Here is a 17,641-nt window from a genome sequence, read left to right on the forward strand (position 1 = left end):
CGCTGCTGTGTTGTGTACTACTCACAATTGTGAATGAAAAGGCAAAGCCACGAATCCACATCATCATAACTTTATTAAGAGATTTCCAGCCGTCGCCTTGCTAAGCAAAGCGCGTGACGTTAACATCTTGCATTCACAGTAGAATAAGTTAAATTCTTATGGCTTCATATCATAAAACAATTTAAGACAACTTTTCAAATGAAATGTACACAGGCGGACAAGTGACAACTGTGGCAAACGCCTGATTGGTCGGAAGAGGCCCTTCCCGCGCCCCTGTGCATTCTGGGAGTATTCCTCTCGAGCGAGACGGCATCCCAGAATGCACTGGGGCGAGCCTCTCAAAGCAGGCGTGTGTGAAAAGTCATTGTCCCAAAGCCGGCGGAAGGTTCCGGGAGCTCGGCTGGCCGCCGTAGTTCTGCCTCTGGTCGCCCTGGCGATTGGTCGCGCGATGGTCGTGGTGGTGGGTGATGGGCACGTGATAGGTCGCCGCTGAGAGGAAGTACAACACAGTGTGACCTCTGTTGCTACGGCAACGAGAATGCAGGGTTTTATTTTTTTGTAGAACATTTGGACGTGGCTATCCTTGCCTAATTTTGTGCTGTCTCCAACATGAAAACCTCAGAAAAACTGTTATTACAGATATCACTGTTATTACAGGGGTACGCTGACTTAAGAGTGCCTCAACTATATATATATACACACACACACACACACACACACACACACACACACACACACACACACACACACACACACACATTTATTATTATTATTATTATTATTTGTAAATGTTGCAGGCTAGAATTTGAGTTACAAGTGAGCTGCTTATGCTTAATTCGAATCTTGGGTGAAATTGGGGGATATGGGGGCCACTGTAATAACAGTGTTATTACACTGTTATTACAGTGGTATTCTGCGTGGCTCAACTCTTGAGTTACAAGCTGCATTTTTTATTTATTTTTTTAATGTTGCAAGCCAGAATTTAAGTTACAAGCGAGCAGCTCATGCTTCATTCAGATCTTGGGTGAAATTGAGGGGATGTACACTTGATTTCAGATTAATATATTAATATAATTAATATATTATTTACTGATAATACAATATTTTACATTTTAGTAAATGTGATGTAGAATTTGTTTTTAAAAAAACAAAATACATGTAAATCCTAATGCTACCCAGTGGGGGGCGCCACATCCACACGCACTTCAACCTCATCTTGAGGCAGGAAAAGCCACGAGAACGCGTCCGCAAGGTACTCACGGCTGAGGCAGGTGACTTTGGGGGCGTCCCATCGGCCGTCGGGGCGGCAGCGGACGGTGGGGGCGCGCCTCTGGATGAAGCCCGGCTTGCAGTGGTAGCGCGTCAGGGCGTTGACCTCGTAGCGGGAGCGCGGGGCGCCGAACACGCGGGCGTCCTTCACGGCGGGCGGCGGCCCGCACCACACTGGGGGGGAAGTGGGGAGGGGGTGGGAGTGAAAGCATGAGGCGGGGGGGGGGGGCAGCGGTCGGCGCGGAAAGGCGGAGACGTCCCACCTGTGCCCTTCTTGCAGGTGAAGCTGAGGTGGTAGTTGCACGGGACGTCGTTCCACTGGCCGCCGTCGTGCCAGATGAGGACCACGCAGTCCTCGCCGGACTCGAAGAAACTGTCGGGCTGGTTGGCGCGCCAGTGCTCGAATTGCTGCGCACGCACAGTTCAACGTCATCGTCATCATCCTCGCTCAGCTGCTCCTAATATTTTGAGGAGGTCTTCTATTTTTTTCAGGTAATGCTTTTTTTTTTTCATTACATATTTTATTTGCAGTAACACTTTATTTTATTTTATTTTAGGCAATGTTTTAATTTGCAGTAAGGTGTTGATTTTTATTTGACGTTAGGCCTTTTATGACAAGTAATGTATTTGTTATTTTAAGTAAAGCATTTTGACTTCAGACATTCAATACATTTATTTGAGGTAAGGCCTTTTCATTAAAACAGCATTTTTAATTATAGGGCAAATTATTTGCAATAAGGTATTTTTATTAGCAGTAAAAAATATATATATTTTAAGTGAGGCTTAATTTGACTTGCGGTAAAGCAATTTTATGTGTGGTAGGGACTTTTTTTTTTAATGTCAAGTCGGGCATTTTTTTATTTGAGGAAAGTTTTTGGCATTTAGTAATGTAAGTAAAGTATTTTTTTTATTACACAAACATTTTAGGTCAGCTGGAATCCTTCAGAAATGACTTGTGGAAGGTGTTCTTATTATTATCATTATTATGATTTAACCTGATATAAAGCGCACAATGTTTGCTGTGACGCAACATCCTGCAGTACATCGAGCAAACACCAGGTGTGAGAAATCGATGACATCACTGATGACGTCACCGTTTGCGTCGCTTCAGCTTCCTGACAAAACTCACCATGGGATTGCCGTCGGTCCAACGGAAGTCTCTCTCAAACGTCTTGTCGTTGAGACCGATCCACTGGTAGTCGCCGGCCACACCTGCACACGGCAACTTCAAGTTGCGGGACTGGACCGGAAAAGGTTCGAGCGTCGGCCGGCGCGACTCACGGTTGACGAAGATTTGCTCCTCCAGCGACAGGATGCTGGCCAGGTGGGCGCCGTGGAGGCGGCACTCCCGCTCGGCGGCGTCCCACGTGCGGCGTTGGCGGAAATGTTTGTAGCAGTAAGACTGGAACTTGTGCCAGCCGGAGCCGCACGACGCCGTGTCTGCGGGGGGCGGGACAGGAAGTAATCAGGAAGCGCACAGAAACAAGCGCGCGGCCCCTAGCGAGCGCTCTCTCGGCTGACGGCAACCATTTTGTGTTCATGTCCACTTTTGCAGCCAACATTTATTACATTTAACGCCACTCCTTGAATAAATGTGACAACAAAGATTATAGTGCAATATTTCTTGACATACTATAACAATCATTTTTACTAGGGGTGTCAAAATGAGTGCTTTAATTTTGAGTTCATTTAAAGTTCCTTGAATGCAACTAATTTTCTTAGCGCGTAATTAATGATTGCCCTTTACTTGGAAACCACGTCAAAATTGAGCAGTAATAAATGTAATAATCATGCACATATTTGTGTCAAGTTGTATTTTACAATTTGTGCAGAATTTCACAACTTTATGTTAAAGATTAGGCAAGGCACGTTTATTTGTATAGCACATTTCACACACAAGGCAACAATTAGGTAGCTCTTAACATGAAAAGAAAAATGCACAGAGCTGTCACAAACGTCTTACAAATGCAATTATGCCATCTAGTGGCAGAAAAATGACCCCAACACAAATCAATATCACACTCGTTATTTTTTTTTACAGTACAGTACATCTTTTTAATTTTAACTAAATTTTATGAATTATTATGAAATTACTATATTAATGACTAAAAGATGCAGCCGTATTTCTATTAGTTTAACATTTTTTTCCACTTAAATGTTAAGAGTATGAAAACTAAAAAAATAAATATAAATATTTTATTGTACATTTGGAACAGATATAGAAATTGTGATTAATCAATTAATTAAGATTGAACATTTTAATCGCCTGACACCCCTAATTTTGACGTTTTATTCACTTTCATCGAGAGCGGCACGGTGGCTAACTGTTAAGCACGTCCGCCTCCCAGTGCAGAGGACGTGAGATCGAGTTCGGCTTTCCTGGGTGGAGTTTGCATGTTCTCATCGTGCTTGCGTGGCTTTCCTCCGACATTCCAAGGACATCCATGGCAGGTTAATTGAACATTCCAAATTGTCCACAGGTGCGATTGTGAAATCAAAGTTGATGCTTGTATTGAACGGAGGCACTAAAATAGGAGTGAACGAGGAGCACACGTTTTCATCCAAAGCGCCGCTCTAAAATCGTGCGCATGTGATGAAGAAGCTTTTTTCGATTTTAGATGATGAATAAACCAGATGTGCACGTTTTAATTGAGAGGGAGGCACTCAAATAACGAGGTGAAATAATTGTCCTCTATATATGAAATTGCTAGCATGAAGTTGTGGGCCTTTCGAATCTTTCGAGTTCACATGGAGGCAAACGTGAGCCCCGAGAGGACGCCGACAAGAATGGAGGCGGGAGCCATCTTACGAGGACGACGCCCCACCGCAGCTGAGGAGCAAACGCCCCGAGACCCCGAGACCCTCGCGCTAACCACGCACCACCTTCTGCGGAGATTTGTATATTTGGAGACATTTGTAGTTTTACAGACCTCTTCTCGATTGTAATGCTAATGCTAATGCTAATGCTAATGCTAATGCTAATGCTAATGCTAATGCTGACCTTGTTCACACAGCTCCCCGGTGTAGCTGGGCAGGCACAAGCAGGAGAAGCCGTTGACGGCGTCCAGGCAGGTGGCGCCGTTGAGGCACGGGTTGGACTGGCACTCGTCCACGTCTGCAAGGCAAAAAAAACAAAAAAAAAAAAACAAACGCCTTATTATGATTATTGCTCCTATTATTCTCATTATGCTGATTATGATTTCCAAAGCCCGTCATCCAAGACTCACCTGTTTGACAACGCCCCCCGGCGTATCCGGGCGCGCATGCGCACGCCCTCTCCGAGCCTCCCTGGAAGCAGGAGCCACCATTTTGACACGCGTCCACGGAGCACGGCTGGACGTCTGCGGTCGGGTGACATCATCGTCGCAACACATGACATCATCGCATAACATCAGCACCGAGGGACGACGGCGAGGCTACAAAATATTTGAACCAATCTTCCTGATGGTACATGTTCCACATTTTGACTCGCTGGACGTGATGTTATTGGAAGGGAGGCGCTGAAATAATTTTAACGTGAGGAAGAAAGGTGGACATGATTTTTGGGGTCGTTTTTATTGGGAGAAGAACCTTAACTTACTGTATGGTGGCTAAAAAGTGGATATAATCATGCTTTTATTGGGAGGGAGGCACTAAAATAATGGCATGCATTTAAAAAAGATGAGAGGACATGATGAAAATGTTTTGATTGGAAGGGAGGCACTCAGAGAAAGTTACGTATCTATAGAGGCTGGGAAGTCGACACAAGCTGTTATTAGGAGGAAGGCATTCAAATATTGCATATGAAGAAGAAAAGCGGATGTTGTTTTATTTGGAAATAAGCACTTAATAAGCTTAGGTGGCTATAGAGGCTGAAAATGAGACAAGCATGCTTTTATTGGGATGGAGGCACTAAAATAATGTTGCGTATCTATAAAAGATGACGCGTGGACATTATGAATATGAACGATCAACCTTTTGGCACTGGATTAATTTTCATCTTCAGTGTACGAAAAGCAGATGTCGTACTCGATATTTTCTCGGGAGGGCGGCACTGAAATAATGTTGCGTGGCGTACCTGCGACATTGATGAAATTGACCTCCAGCGGGTTCGGCTGCGACTCCACCCGCTGGGGAGCCATCTTGCTGCTGTCGTAGTTCAGGAAGTCCTCCGGCGGGGTCGGGGTGGCGGCCGGGTCGGGGGTCAGCACCCGCCGGGGCACGGCACGGGTATTGGCGGCGTGCGAGCGGGGAGTGGCGGTGGGAAGTTTTTGTCGGAGGTTGGCGGGCTGAGGGAGCTGAGGGTCCGGCTGAAAGTGTTGCGTTTCAACTGTGGCGGCGGGTGGGGGGCGTGTGGATGTTTTTTCCGTCACGTGGTCCCCAAGGTCCGCTGCGGTATCAGCTAAGCGAGTCGGTAAAATCTCTCCAGCAATGAGCGCTTCCTCGTCTCCTGACATCTGCTCCGCACCGGACCCCACTGGGGTGACTGCCGTGGATGCCGGCGTGGCACCGGGCTTTTCCTCCATTTTGTTGTCGTCTTGGCCGGACGCGGACCCCTCCTCATCATCCGTGTGGACCCCGGCGTCCCGTGTCGCGGTTTCCTGGACGAACGAGGAACTCTCGGTGGCTCCGAGTTCCTTCTCGGCGGTGCCGGCGAGCGACGTGTCGGGGGTGCCGGCAAGGCCGTCGTCTGCGGAGCCCTCCGAGGTGGCGTCCCATGAGGCGGCGGAGGGGTTGCCGATCCCCATCGGTGACGTTAGAGTTGGGAAGTAAGAAAGGAGGCGGCCGTCCGTCACGGGACCCCACGTGGGCTCCTCAGTGGGGCCCTCAAAGGCGGAGTAGTCCAGCGGCGCCACGCTTGCCTCTTCAGCCGCCACCCGAATGGGGGCAGCGGTCTCAAACTGATCCCCTCGCGCCTCCTCCGGCAACCCCGCATCAAACGTCACCTGATTGGACGAGACGCGGGAAATCATGACGTCAAAATGCTGAATTATTTACGGGGTGTCAGGCGATTGAAATTTTTTATTATAATTCATCGCAGGACTTCAATTAACTCACGATTAATCGCAAGTTTGATATCCATTCTAAATGTACAATAAAATATATTTTTTAGTGCTGTCAAAGTTAAAGCGTTAACTAATGAATTAATCACAAAAAATGAGTGCATTAATCATGTATCAACGCAGATTAATCGCACTATTAATTAATTATTAATTAATTAACCACAGATGATCCTTTAGCTGACCGCGCGCAGATGGCTACATTAAAGGTAGCACAGGTTGTGTTTGAGCAATAAACACAACTACGTGTATTAAAGTAAAGCCTTTAATAAATGTTTGTGTATGACATTCACAATATTTGTTCATGTCAAACTATCGGGGTCATTTTTTTTCATTTAAAACGATGCAAGTAATTAACTGATTAGAAAAAGAGGAGGATGTGAGCGTGTGCAGTGGCTAAAATTATTTTGGAGACGTCCTCATAACATTAAATGTCGAAAAAAATAACACATAACAGATTTAAATAAAAAAAGCCTTTTTAATTAAGCGATTAATCGTGATTAATCTAAATTCTAAAATGTGATTAATCTGAATTTAAAAAAATATCGTTTGTCAGATCTAATTTTTCAGTTTTCAAACTGGTTAACATAAAAGTGGTACTGTAAAAAAAAAAAACGAGTGTGATATTGATTTGTGTTGGTCATTTTTCTGCCACTAGATGGCATAATTGCATTTGTAAGACATTGGTGACAACGCGGTACATTTTTCTTTTCATATTAAGAGCTACCTAATCTTTAACATGAAGTAACTTCTGTAAAAAAAAATTTTTTATTGTAAAATACAACTTGACCCAGTCTCCACAAATATATGCATTATTATGAAATGTATTTCTTCAAAATGTTGACGTGGACGTGTGCTGCGTTGCAACTGGAATTCCTCGTGCAGGGTTTAAAGTAAAGGGCAGTCCTTAATCTTGCGTTAAAAAGAAATGAGTGGAGTTCAAGTCATTTTAAATGAACTCAAAATGAACGTACTCATTTTGACACGACTACTTTTTTAGCTTGGGGGACGATCAAGAATTTCAAAACATCAGCGCCATTCCTACTTTGTGTTTCCCGTTGACGAAGCCGACGGTCGGCAGCGGCGCTTCCGCAGCATCGTCGTCTCCGCTGCCACGGACGAGCTCGCCGATGGACTGCGAGAGGTCGGTGATTTGCGGGAAGCCGACAGCGCCGCCAACAGGTGAGTTGAGGAGCTGCAGGATGCGGTCAACTGAAGGAAAAGCAGGAAAGCGGAAAGTAAGAGTTGTCGGATGGCGAAAGTCGTAGTTTGCTGCTCCGATTGTTGACGGTGGCATGGACTCAAATTTAAATCTCAGATCTTTTTTTTTTTATACGAAATCCAGATTTCCGATTTTAAATTGAGTTTTCCAACTTTGTTTATAGGAAAGCCAATAATAATGACAAAATAATTCTGACAAATACATTTAAAAAAAAACAGTAAGTTGTACATGAAACATAATAACATCAAATACAGGAGGTGGCAAATCCACAGGAAGTAAAAAGCCTGCCACAGTTTGCCGTTAGCCCCTAGTGCTAATTAGCTAGCTAGCTCCCTGGCAGGTAAACGAGCACCATGGGTGCTAGCTAGTTAGCTAGCTTGCTCCCTCCCATGTAAATGAGCACCATGGGAGCTAGCTAGGGAGCTAGCTGACTAGCACCTGAGTTTTAAGCCAAACTGTGGCAGGATTTTTACTTTCTGGACCTGGATTTGGTACCTCTGTCAAATAGAGTTCCTCAGGGTTCTCTTCTTGGACCAGGTACTTTTAGCTAAAAAAATCAAGTCTGATTAATCAATAAAAACAATAAGTCGCCCAGCAATACCTGATTGATTTTTGTCCTGCACGTTGACGATGATGACGTGGAAGGGTGGCTTGACCGTGGACTCGCCCTCACCGGGGAGCGCCACCGATTGGTCCACGTTGAAAATCAGAGGCGGAGCTTCCTCTTTGAAGACCAACGCCGTTTTATGCGTGACGCTCCAGTCCGGGTAAAGCGGCGCCGGAGTGACGCCTTCCGCATCCGGGTCGGCGCCGCTGGGAGCGCCGTCGCTGCTGCCCGACTGGCCGCCACCAGACCCACCCAGGGTGGCGTGGAGGGGCGACGACGTGGCGGGAAAGAGCGAATCCAGCTGTGTCAGTCTGTTCTCTGTGATGACATCATCATCGTGCGACGGCGGTTGAGTGACGGGATTAGTTTGAAGGTCAGATGTCACCGGGTGGGATGTTGGTGAAGCGTGCTGGGCGCTGGTGCCGCTGGGTTCCGGTGCCAGCCCGGTGCTCGTTGGACTCGTCGGTGTCGCTTCTGGAAGCTTGGCTGAGGAAGAGGAAGAGAGAAATACAACTTCAAAAGGAAGTAGTCGCTGATTTAAAAAAAAAAAAAATCAATTCAGCCTTAATAGCTGAAAAACTTCATGTTGAAAATAAACACAACTCAATTGCACCCTGGGTGCTAGCTAGCTAGCTAGCTCCCTAGCAGGTAAACGAGCACCATGGGTTCTAGCTAACTAGCTAGCTCCCTAGCAGGTAAACGAGCACCATGGGTGCTAGCTAGCTCGCTAGTTGTTGTTGTTTTTTTGGATCAATTCTGCATTATTAGCTGAAAAACTTCATGTGGAAAATAAACACAACTCAATTCCAAAAACGAGAAATTGGAGTAGGCGTTTAAAAGCTGTAAAGTTGTCCAGAACCAGAACCTCCAATGACATCAGTTAACGTCAAGTGGAGTGTTTATGTTCCTAAAGCGTTTAGCGTGAGCGCATGTTTTTGCTGGAAGCAATAACGTCATGTCGGGTCCCGTAAGAGTCAATGCCGGCTATTGTTGGCCTTCGCGCACGACTCATATCAAATTGAAAAAAAAAAAAAAAAAAAAAAAGATTAGCGTTGCTATCTGAGTAATGCTAACGTCACAGTGCTGCAGCTTGCAGTTGGTCTGTAAAAGGACAAAAAATGGAAATGATATCCACCTTTAACAACAAATAAAATGTATGAAAAAAATGAATTGCAAATGCATTTTTCAAAAGAGAAATATACAAGAGAGAGCGATATCTGTATGTAAAGCAGTTTAAACAAAGCGAATAATCTATATTGAATGGATTTTAATTTTCGAGTCTGATCAATTCATAAAACCATGAATCGATTATTTTATCTCTTTTTCTCACAAATTCATAAGAGAATACAATTTTAAAGGCCAATGTTTTTTTTTGCATCTTAGGGCTTCAATAGTTAAGTCACGATTAATCCCAATTTTATATTTTGTTCTAAATGTACAATATTTGTTTTTCCTAGGTTTTCATACTCTTGTTAACAAAAGTGAAAAAAAAAATGTTAAACTAGTAGAAATAGTTCAAATGAATTTTTGCCGTCTATAGCCGTCGATGGCAGTGAATGAGTTCAATTGAATCAAGTTAAACTGACTTCAGTTCAATGAAATCAAATACAGTGAAGATGTTTTAAATGAAATCGAGTGAAGTGGAGTTAACCTAGAAAAAACAAACAAAAAAAGTAGCGAGCTCCCCAAAAATTGCTGATGAATTACATCATCATTTAATATTTAAGTAAAGGTCAAAGGTGGCCGTGATGAGTGATCCCAGAGTTGTGTCATGTGATCCGTTTTGGACTTGTGACCTGCTGTGCGGCGACGGTACCAAAAGCACTTCAAGTTCTGCTCTTGGGCGTCGCTATCAGACCCGCCCAGCTATGATGTCATGACTTTGGCAGGCCAGATCTCCTCTCATGTCGCTTCGCAATCACGACCACAACCAGAAGCGGAACCAGAGCCGGTCCGTCGGGACCCCGGGTTCTGAACGTGAGCGACTGCTTGCAATTAGACCCGCGCGACGTCACTCGCGACTCCGAGAGCCCGTCAGTGCCGGAGCGCCGGTTCCGTTGTGCTCTTGCGTGTTTCTGGTCCAGCTGCGAGCCATTAGGGACACGCTGTGTTTGTGTTAGCGTTGGGGTTTTCCCCTCCCGAACGTACAAACGCAACTAAACCTTCCTGCTCTCGGGTTGTTCTTGATACTTTCAAAGTGCACGCGGACGCGACGCGCACGGCGTCGCGTTGCCTTGTTACGCAAAATGAGTCGCGTTTAGGACTCGTGACACGCAAAGCATGAACGCGATTGCTGACTCGAGACGCTTCCAATTTCCTCACACACAAAAACGCTTTTACAAATGCAGCTGCAACTTTTCATGCACAAGGATTCGGGACAGACCAATTATCGGCGCCAATATCTGCCTTTTTTCTTTTCTTTTGTTTTTACAAATGTGAAGGCCAATTAGCGTTGCCAACTATCAAATGTTTTTAGAATTGATTAATCGAATAATCGGACACATTTTTATTTTGCATTCAAGTGTATTACAAAAGCCCCCCCCCCCCCTTCCCGGTTTATGAACCAGCGATTGTTGTTTATTTTGTATTTCGTATTCGCGTAGTGATTAAAAGAAGCCAATTGATGTTGTACTTGCCAACCTTTGTGAAAGTGATTCAGTGACCAGGACGGTCATTGTTTCCCAAAGTAAAGCCAGATGTTTGTCAATGTCTTCTTTGGATTTTAAACACAGAAGATCATCATTCTTCCATGAAGGACTACAGAAATCAGTGAATAAGATGCTGAAATCAGAGCATTTGGACCATTTTTTTATTAAAAAAGGGCTTCAAACAATTACTCGATTATTGAAACAGTCGTCGATTCATTTGGTAATCGATTAGTTGTCGATTAATCAATTAATTTTGACAGCTTGCAAACAGTGAATTTTCTCAGGGTTCGTAAAATACTGCAAGGATGTTCACAGTTAGTTTCTACTTGTAGCAAACAGTTGTCGTCGCAAAGAAATTTGGAACATGTTCAGACAAATTTCATTAATGCGAATATCTTTAAGAACCCCGGGAAAAATACAAAATTTTGCTATGTTTGCAAACATTCGTCACTCAGCTTGATAGAGCCATTTAAAACGGAATGTTTATTTACGTATTTTATTAAAATTTTCACTTAACTTTAGAAGAGATACTGCTGACACTAACATTAAAATAAGTGAAAGTTTAACATTTTGGTTATGTTAACATTTTGGAAAACTATTTACGATGAGCTATTTACTTTTGCGTTAGAATTTTAAAACTAAGCTGTCTATTGTTTAAATTAAAATTAAAACCTTCAACATGTTGAAAATTTGAAAAGCTGTTTTAACAAACATGCATAACTCATACATTCCATTTAAAATATCGCCACGGTTCCAAAAACGTATTTTTATGTTTTCTTATTTATTAGGTTTTTTTTTAATGCTAGAGCATACAGAAGGCTTTGATGCAGCCTCTGAACTGAAAAGAATGCTCGTAGCAATGGTAGTTATTACACAAACGGCCAGCAGGTGGCAGCAGAGTATAAGAGATCAACCAGGGCCATGTTGAAAAAAGCTCTTTCCCCCACTGTTTTCAACAGATTTGTGAATAATGATGAAACTTAGCTATATTCCAATGCTAACTGCTGCAAAAGGGAAACAAATAGAAATGTACATTTGTTTTCCTGGTGAAAGAAGAGACTCTAATCTTTCTTTTGGTAGGTTCCATGTTTTTTTATAGCCATAGAACACAATATTCTGTGGGCCTTGCAAAGTCAGTCAAAATCCAGTAAAACAGCCGGGGAGCAAAGGGGGTTTGTTTCAGTGAAAATGGCTGCCAGTCAATGATTTTTTTTTATACACTAATATTTTCTCGTTTACTGCAAGTGAATATTGGTTAAAAAATATCGGTTATCGGCCTCCTTGCCTACTAATTATTAGTATTAGCTCCGAAACCCCCCAAACATCGGTGTATCACTACGAAAGATACAACATGTTGCATTATTGTCTGCGCAATGAGTCATAAGTGGGATGATTGTCACGTTGCTGCTATGTGCATCCCCAAACCCTTTAGGGCAGCAATAGACTATGTAAACCCAATAAAAAGCAGAGATTCGGCGGAATGTGCTTCAGAACGGGTAGGAGACTGTAATCTGGGCACATCTCTGTTTCGTTCTCCTCGCGAGCAAAAAAATCTATGCTTCCTGGTCTGTTGTTTATTAAATGTTTGTAGGTTGACCGAACCTGAAATTAAGTACAAGACAGACAGCGCGAAATTGTTGTCCCCAACTCTGAAGTATTGAAGAAAGTGAAATGTTGACCTTTGAAGCAGTACGCGCCGTGCCTGTCGCGCGGGTGCGGGTACCCCGTCTGGTTGTCGTACTTGTAGAGCGTGCGGACCCCCAGCTGGCCGCCCCCGCACTGCGGCCAGGGGACGTTGATGGGGTAGCGGACGCTGCCGTCCGACAGCCAGCCGTAGTCGCATCGGTTCAGCCCCGCCGCCCAGGCGGCGTACAGTTGCCCGGTCGACGCCAGCACCGCGTCGTGCTTCCTGCACTCGGCCGCCGCCTCCTGCAGGGTTAGCTTGTCGCTGATGGACGGCGGGTAGAAGACCTCCCCTGAACGGAACAGATCAGTCGCAGGTATCAAACGTCACACATACTCATTTGAATATTCCGTTTTTTATTCTTATTATTTATCAGTCATACTTGAACTATAGTTTCAGTGAACTTCCACTTTTGCGCTTTTTTCTGTAAGATGACGCCAAAGTTGGCTGATAGGAAAGTAGCAATTGGTGTCAAGGAAGTATGTTGATGTCATACTGTTCTCGGGTCTTTCTATGCCAGGGACGAGCAGAGTTGTGAGAAGACATTAGGGAGCATCTTTGCAGCAAGTTTGGAGTTTTTGCAATGCAGCGTGGGTAACAAAACGCTCAAGATAACAAACGATAAAGGTCGTTATTGAAAACAATGGAAATTGTCATTTTTCAAACCGTACTATCATCACTTCAATCCAGACAATGAATACTTTATTACATTAGGGTTACAGTTTAGAATTAATGTAATAATCGTTTAATTTAATTTTCTTTCATCAGGAAAAAAAAAAGGTACATTTCTATGTGTTTCCCTTTTGCAACAATTAGCATTAGAATATAGCTAAGTTTCATTCATTATTCACAAATCTGTTTAGAACTGTGGGTAAATGAGCTTTTTTCAACATGGCCCTGGTTGATCTCTTTTGCTCTGCTGCCACCTGCTGGCCGTTTGCGTGATAACTACCATTTCCTCAAACGTTCTCTGCAGTTGAGAGGCTGCATCAAAGCCTTCTGGATGCTCTTAAAACATTTCAAATAGAACGTATCTATACGTCTTTGGGAGCATATGCGTTAATCCGTTTGAGCTACTTTATATAAACTTAGTTATTTACAGTTTCATCTACTTCATATTTCGTCATCTAGATGGAACAGTGTTGAAAATATTCTTAGCCTGATAGCATTACTCTCCGAATGACCAAGACTATTGTCGATATCGTGACAGTAAATTCAAAATGACAATCATGTTATTAGGGATACAAAGATATTTAGTGTGATGTACGCAAGTTATCTCTCAAAATCCGCTGATTTGAAAGCGTGACATGTTTCAAATGTAATTGGGCGCATTACCGTCTAGTTTGCCAACGTAGCAAAAGACGTCGTATTTCTCGGTGGCCAATCGGACGCCGTACGTCCTCACACCGGGTCGACTCTTCAGGTTGCCTCGGCAACCCGGACGAGGTTGCGTGATTGGATATCTGAGAAGAAAATGCACACGTTCACGATGGTACGTTTACACGGACGAATTTGCCGGCACGCTGTCAACGACCACCTGACGGTGCGGTCGGCGAGCCAGCCGGCGTCACAGTGGTCCAGGCCGTCGCGGAAGGCGGCCGTCAGCTGCTCCGGCGTGGCGATGGCGGCGTCCACCGAGAGACACGCCTCCTCGGCGGCCGGGAAGTCCAGGGAGTAGCGGCTGGCGTTGGCCCGATAGTGGAACACCGCACCTGACGGACGCCGCACAACGACACACCTTAACGTGAGGGGTGTGCACACTTTTGTGCTCAAGGGATACATTTGATTTTTAGAAAGCAGACGCACTGAAGAATGAATCAAATTCAAATCGACATCAGAATGTTATTTTAAAAACACAGGGGGCTGAAATTTTGGTCGATTGGTTAGTAAAAAAAAACAAAAAAACAACAATTCAATCTAAAAAAATTAAATTCAAATTTTTTATTTCATTCCTAAAAAAAAGAAGAAATGAAAGGGGACAGAAAAGTCTAACTTATGATATTTGGCCCTGACAACACAAAAAAATGATCGACACAAAATTATATAAATACATTATTTTAAGGCGGTTAAACTCCAACAATTCATTAAATGTTGAAGTTTTTAGTTGTATAAATATTGGATTATTGTGATCTCTGTATCCACATCCGAAAACGACAATTAACATAATTGAAGTCATTTCTTACCTTTACAAAAGACATGACTACTTATTGCACTTCATTGACAATTTAAAATATTTACAATTATTATTTCATTACAATTACAATTTGTTTGTGGCATTTTTAATCATGTCCTTGATATTTAAGAAGAATTAATTGCTATTGGATTAAATTGAACTTAATCAAAATCGGAAAAAAATCTAAATCCAATCAAATTTGACTCCTGTGAATCGCAATCGATTCAGGAAATTACTATCGATACCCACTCCCCCATAATGGTAAGGTTATGCTGATACAACTTTTTCACTTCACTTCCGATTTGATACCGATATCGATCCATTATTAGCAGGAATTATATTTTTTAGGATGAAATGTTAGAAGAGACTTGATTAAGTGATATTATTCAAACAAAGAAGAATCGTCTGCAACAGTGGGTATGAAGAGCAGGAGTGCAGTCTGGAATGTATTTTTCAATTAATTTTTACTTTATTTATGCACATATATAAATATTTTGTTGGTTTTATTTCTATTTTATTTTTATTTTTTAACATCTATTTTTATTTTCACTTTTATTTATTCCGGCATTTTTGGTCCTAATAACCCGCACGAGAGTAAAAGTGTTGACAAGACTAAGTGGCTAAAAACCCTTTATTTCCCTGGTGGAGGTCGCACAGACTCACCTTTGACGCTGAGGGTGACGCTGCTGCGTCTGTCCTCCATCCCGCGCGTGACCTCGCACCAGTAGCGTCCGGCGTCGCTGGCCTGCAGCCCGACGACGGCCAGGGCGGCGGCGCCGGCGGGCAAAGACACGCGTCTCATGAAGTGCTGGCCCACCTTGACGGAGCCGCCCTGGGACACCAGAACCACCGTCTCCGCACCGGCCTCCGCGCGAGTCCACTTGACCCTCAGCTGCTCGTCCTCGCCGGCCGCAGACGGGGCCATGGGGATTTTGCAAGGGAGCAGGGCCGCGCCCGCCAGCAAGCCCGACACGCGCCGGCTGTCCTCCATTTTGTCGCCCGCTGAAACGACAACATGCAATTCTGTTGCTTTTTTCTTGTGTTTTAAAATATTTTGTCAGTTTCTGCTTTTTAATCACAACTCAAGTCACTTTTCACATGAAGTTGTCGTTTCCGTTTGAAAGTACAGAAGCGTATTGCATTCACTTGGGGGGGGGGGGGGGGGGGCAGTTTTCCCGAGATCAGTTTTTTTGTGTATTTGTTTTTTATTTTATTGTTTTACTGCATTTTTTTTCTGTCATAAAAAAAAATCGAAAAGGGGGGGGGGGATTATTCAGAAAAACTACTCAGAAAAACTGGAGGAAAAAATCTGAAAAACAGGAAGGGGGGGGGGGTGATATTCAGAAAAACAGGACTTACTGGCTCTCAATAAAGGAATTCATGTGTATAGCCAACTTTATTGTTGTTTGCTCTCTCATCCCTGAAGGGAAAACAGTTTTAAAAAATATTCAGAAAAACAGAAAAAATAACAAGGAAAAATTACTAAAAAACCTCATAAAAAAACAACAACGTATCCCCCCCACCTCAAGTGAATGCAATACACTTCTGTAAAAATATTCAGAAAAACTGAAAATAAAAACAAAAATGACACAACAAAAAACCTCCCCGAAAAAATGTGCCCCCCCCCCCCCCCCCAAGTGAATGCAATACGCTTCCGTATGAAAGCTGTCCATTGAGATGAAAACGAAAGTCACCTGCTTGCGGCCGAGCAGGAGACACGCACAGCAGCGGCAGCAGGACGAGCAGAACTGAACCGCGCACAAACATCTCCACCTGCCCGGAGAAAAACACACACACACATTTTTGCTTGCAACAAGACCTCTTTGTTTTGGCGCCATCTAGGGGTCAAGGAGCTATATTGAAGTGAGGGGAGGAGCTTCATTTAGTCAGGCCATAGCTTTGTCTAATGTAAACCAAAAAAAAGTGCTGTGTGTGTTGCCATCTTGTGGTATCTGTAAGAATTTCGGTGTCACGAGACCTAAGCGGGTGACGGAGGACAGCAGGCTAAAGATTTAACCCTGTACATTATTTATGACTTAACAATTATTTTATTTGAACAAGAATTAGTTATTGTGATCATATTATTATTATTATTATTATTGTTATGTAAAAGGCAAGTATATATGGTATATTATTTATTACGAATAACACGTGTTTAAACCTCATTAAGTCGAATATACCAGATAGCCTAATAGTACATATAATAATAATAATTATAATTTACAAATTGTAAAAAAAAATATATATATATAAAAGTTTAAACTTCTTCCTACTCCTTTTTGAACATGTATGTCTAATTTACTACCAAAGACTTGGTTTGCTTCAATTGCTTTTTATTACTATTATTATTATTATTTTTTGCTGTTTACAAGTTTTGACTTCACCATTTTTGTTTTATTTTTAAATGCGTGTTCGAAACAAAAATCCAAATCAATCAAATCAGGTTGTCAGAAGGTGAGAACCCGAGCGGGACGCTGGACTTTTGTCTACAAAATATGGATGTAATTCACGTAGCATTAGCGGCCATCTGGCGCTTTCTATGTTTTCTCGGGCCGCCCTGATTCGTTTGGTTCTGCTGGGGCGCCAAATGCACCTTTAGGGAGTCGCTGCATGCGGGCTGGAAAAGTTGATCCAGCCAAAAACAACACATGAAGCAAAGCAGGGGAAAAAAAAAAGAAAAGAAGAAAAAAAAAGAAAAAGATCCTGTTTAAATATTCACATTTGTTAGGGTTCGAGTCAAAAATGATGATGTGAAGTTGAGGTGACCTCCAGAGAAAGAGAGAGAGAGAGAGAAAAAAAGAAAAGCAGAACGAGCCAAAGTGGACTCACCTCGAGGAGGTTGTCCGGTCCACGATGTTGTCGTGAGCGAGGACGCTGATCGAGTCTTGGTCCTCTCAGAGGTGCAGCGACGCCTAATGAACTTGAAGAAGACAAGTGAGAAACAGGAGGAGGCGGGGGAGGGGGGGGGGCATGCACGCACCGCCCAGTCAACCGAGGGG

General features: G+C 43.4%; 1 protein-coding gene across 1 annotated transcript; it reads right to left on the reverse strand.

The window, feature by feature from the left end:
• Positions 1 to 54: 54 nt before the first annotated feature.
• LOC147161434 (brevican core protein-like) lies at positions 55 to 17,629 on the reverse strand. Its single transcript, XM_086096056.1, has 16 exons — positions 17,472 to 17,629; positions 16,337 to 16,415; positions 15,306 to 15,644; positions 14,007 to 14,181; positions 13,805 to 13,932; positions 12,465 to 12,761; positions 8,132 to 8,623; positions 7,354 to 7,520; positions 5,327 to 6,194; positions 4,497 to 4,610; positions 4,271 to 4,384; positions 2,551 to 2,709; positions 2,399 to 2,481; positions 1,533 to 1,677; positions 1,261 to 1,443; positions 55 to 489 (listed from the first exon to the last, which is right to left on the reverse strand). Exons 2-16 carry the CDS (start codon positions 16,407 to 16,409, stop codon positions 362 to 364), a joined length of 3,465 nt encoding a protein of 1,154 aa, XP_085952182.1. The 5' UTR covers positions 16,410 to 16,415; positions 17,472 to 17,629; the 3' UTR covers positions 55 to 361.
• Positions 17,630 to 17,641: the final 12 nt, after the last annotated feature.

This window comes from Leptonotus elevatus, chromosome 15 (genome assembly GCF_054856555.1).
Source record: "Leptonotus elevatus isolate MCC_2025b chromosome 15, RoL_Lele_1.0, whole genome shotgun sequence".
NCBI lineage: Eukaryota > Metazoa > Chordata > Actinopteri > Syngnathiformes > Syngnathidae > Leptonotus > Leptonotus elevatus.

Excerpts from the sequence above, each read along its gene's own strand:
- LOC147161434 (XM_086096056.1), bottom strand. The coding sequence starts at position 16,409 with ATGTTTGTGCGCGGTTCAGTTCTGCTCGTCCTGCTGCCGCTGCTGTGC. Across the intron at positions 14,182-15,305 it reads CGTCACCCTCAGCGTCAAAG|GTGCGGTGTTCCACTATCGG; the intron begins GTGAGTCTGTGC and ends GGCGTCCGTCAG. Across the intron at positions 13,933-14,006 it reads CTCGCCGACCGCACCGTCAG|ATATCCAATCACGCAACCTC; the intron begins GTGGTCGTTGAC and ends TTTTCTTCTCAG.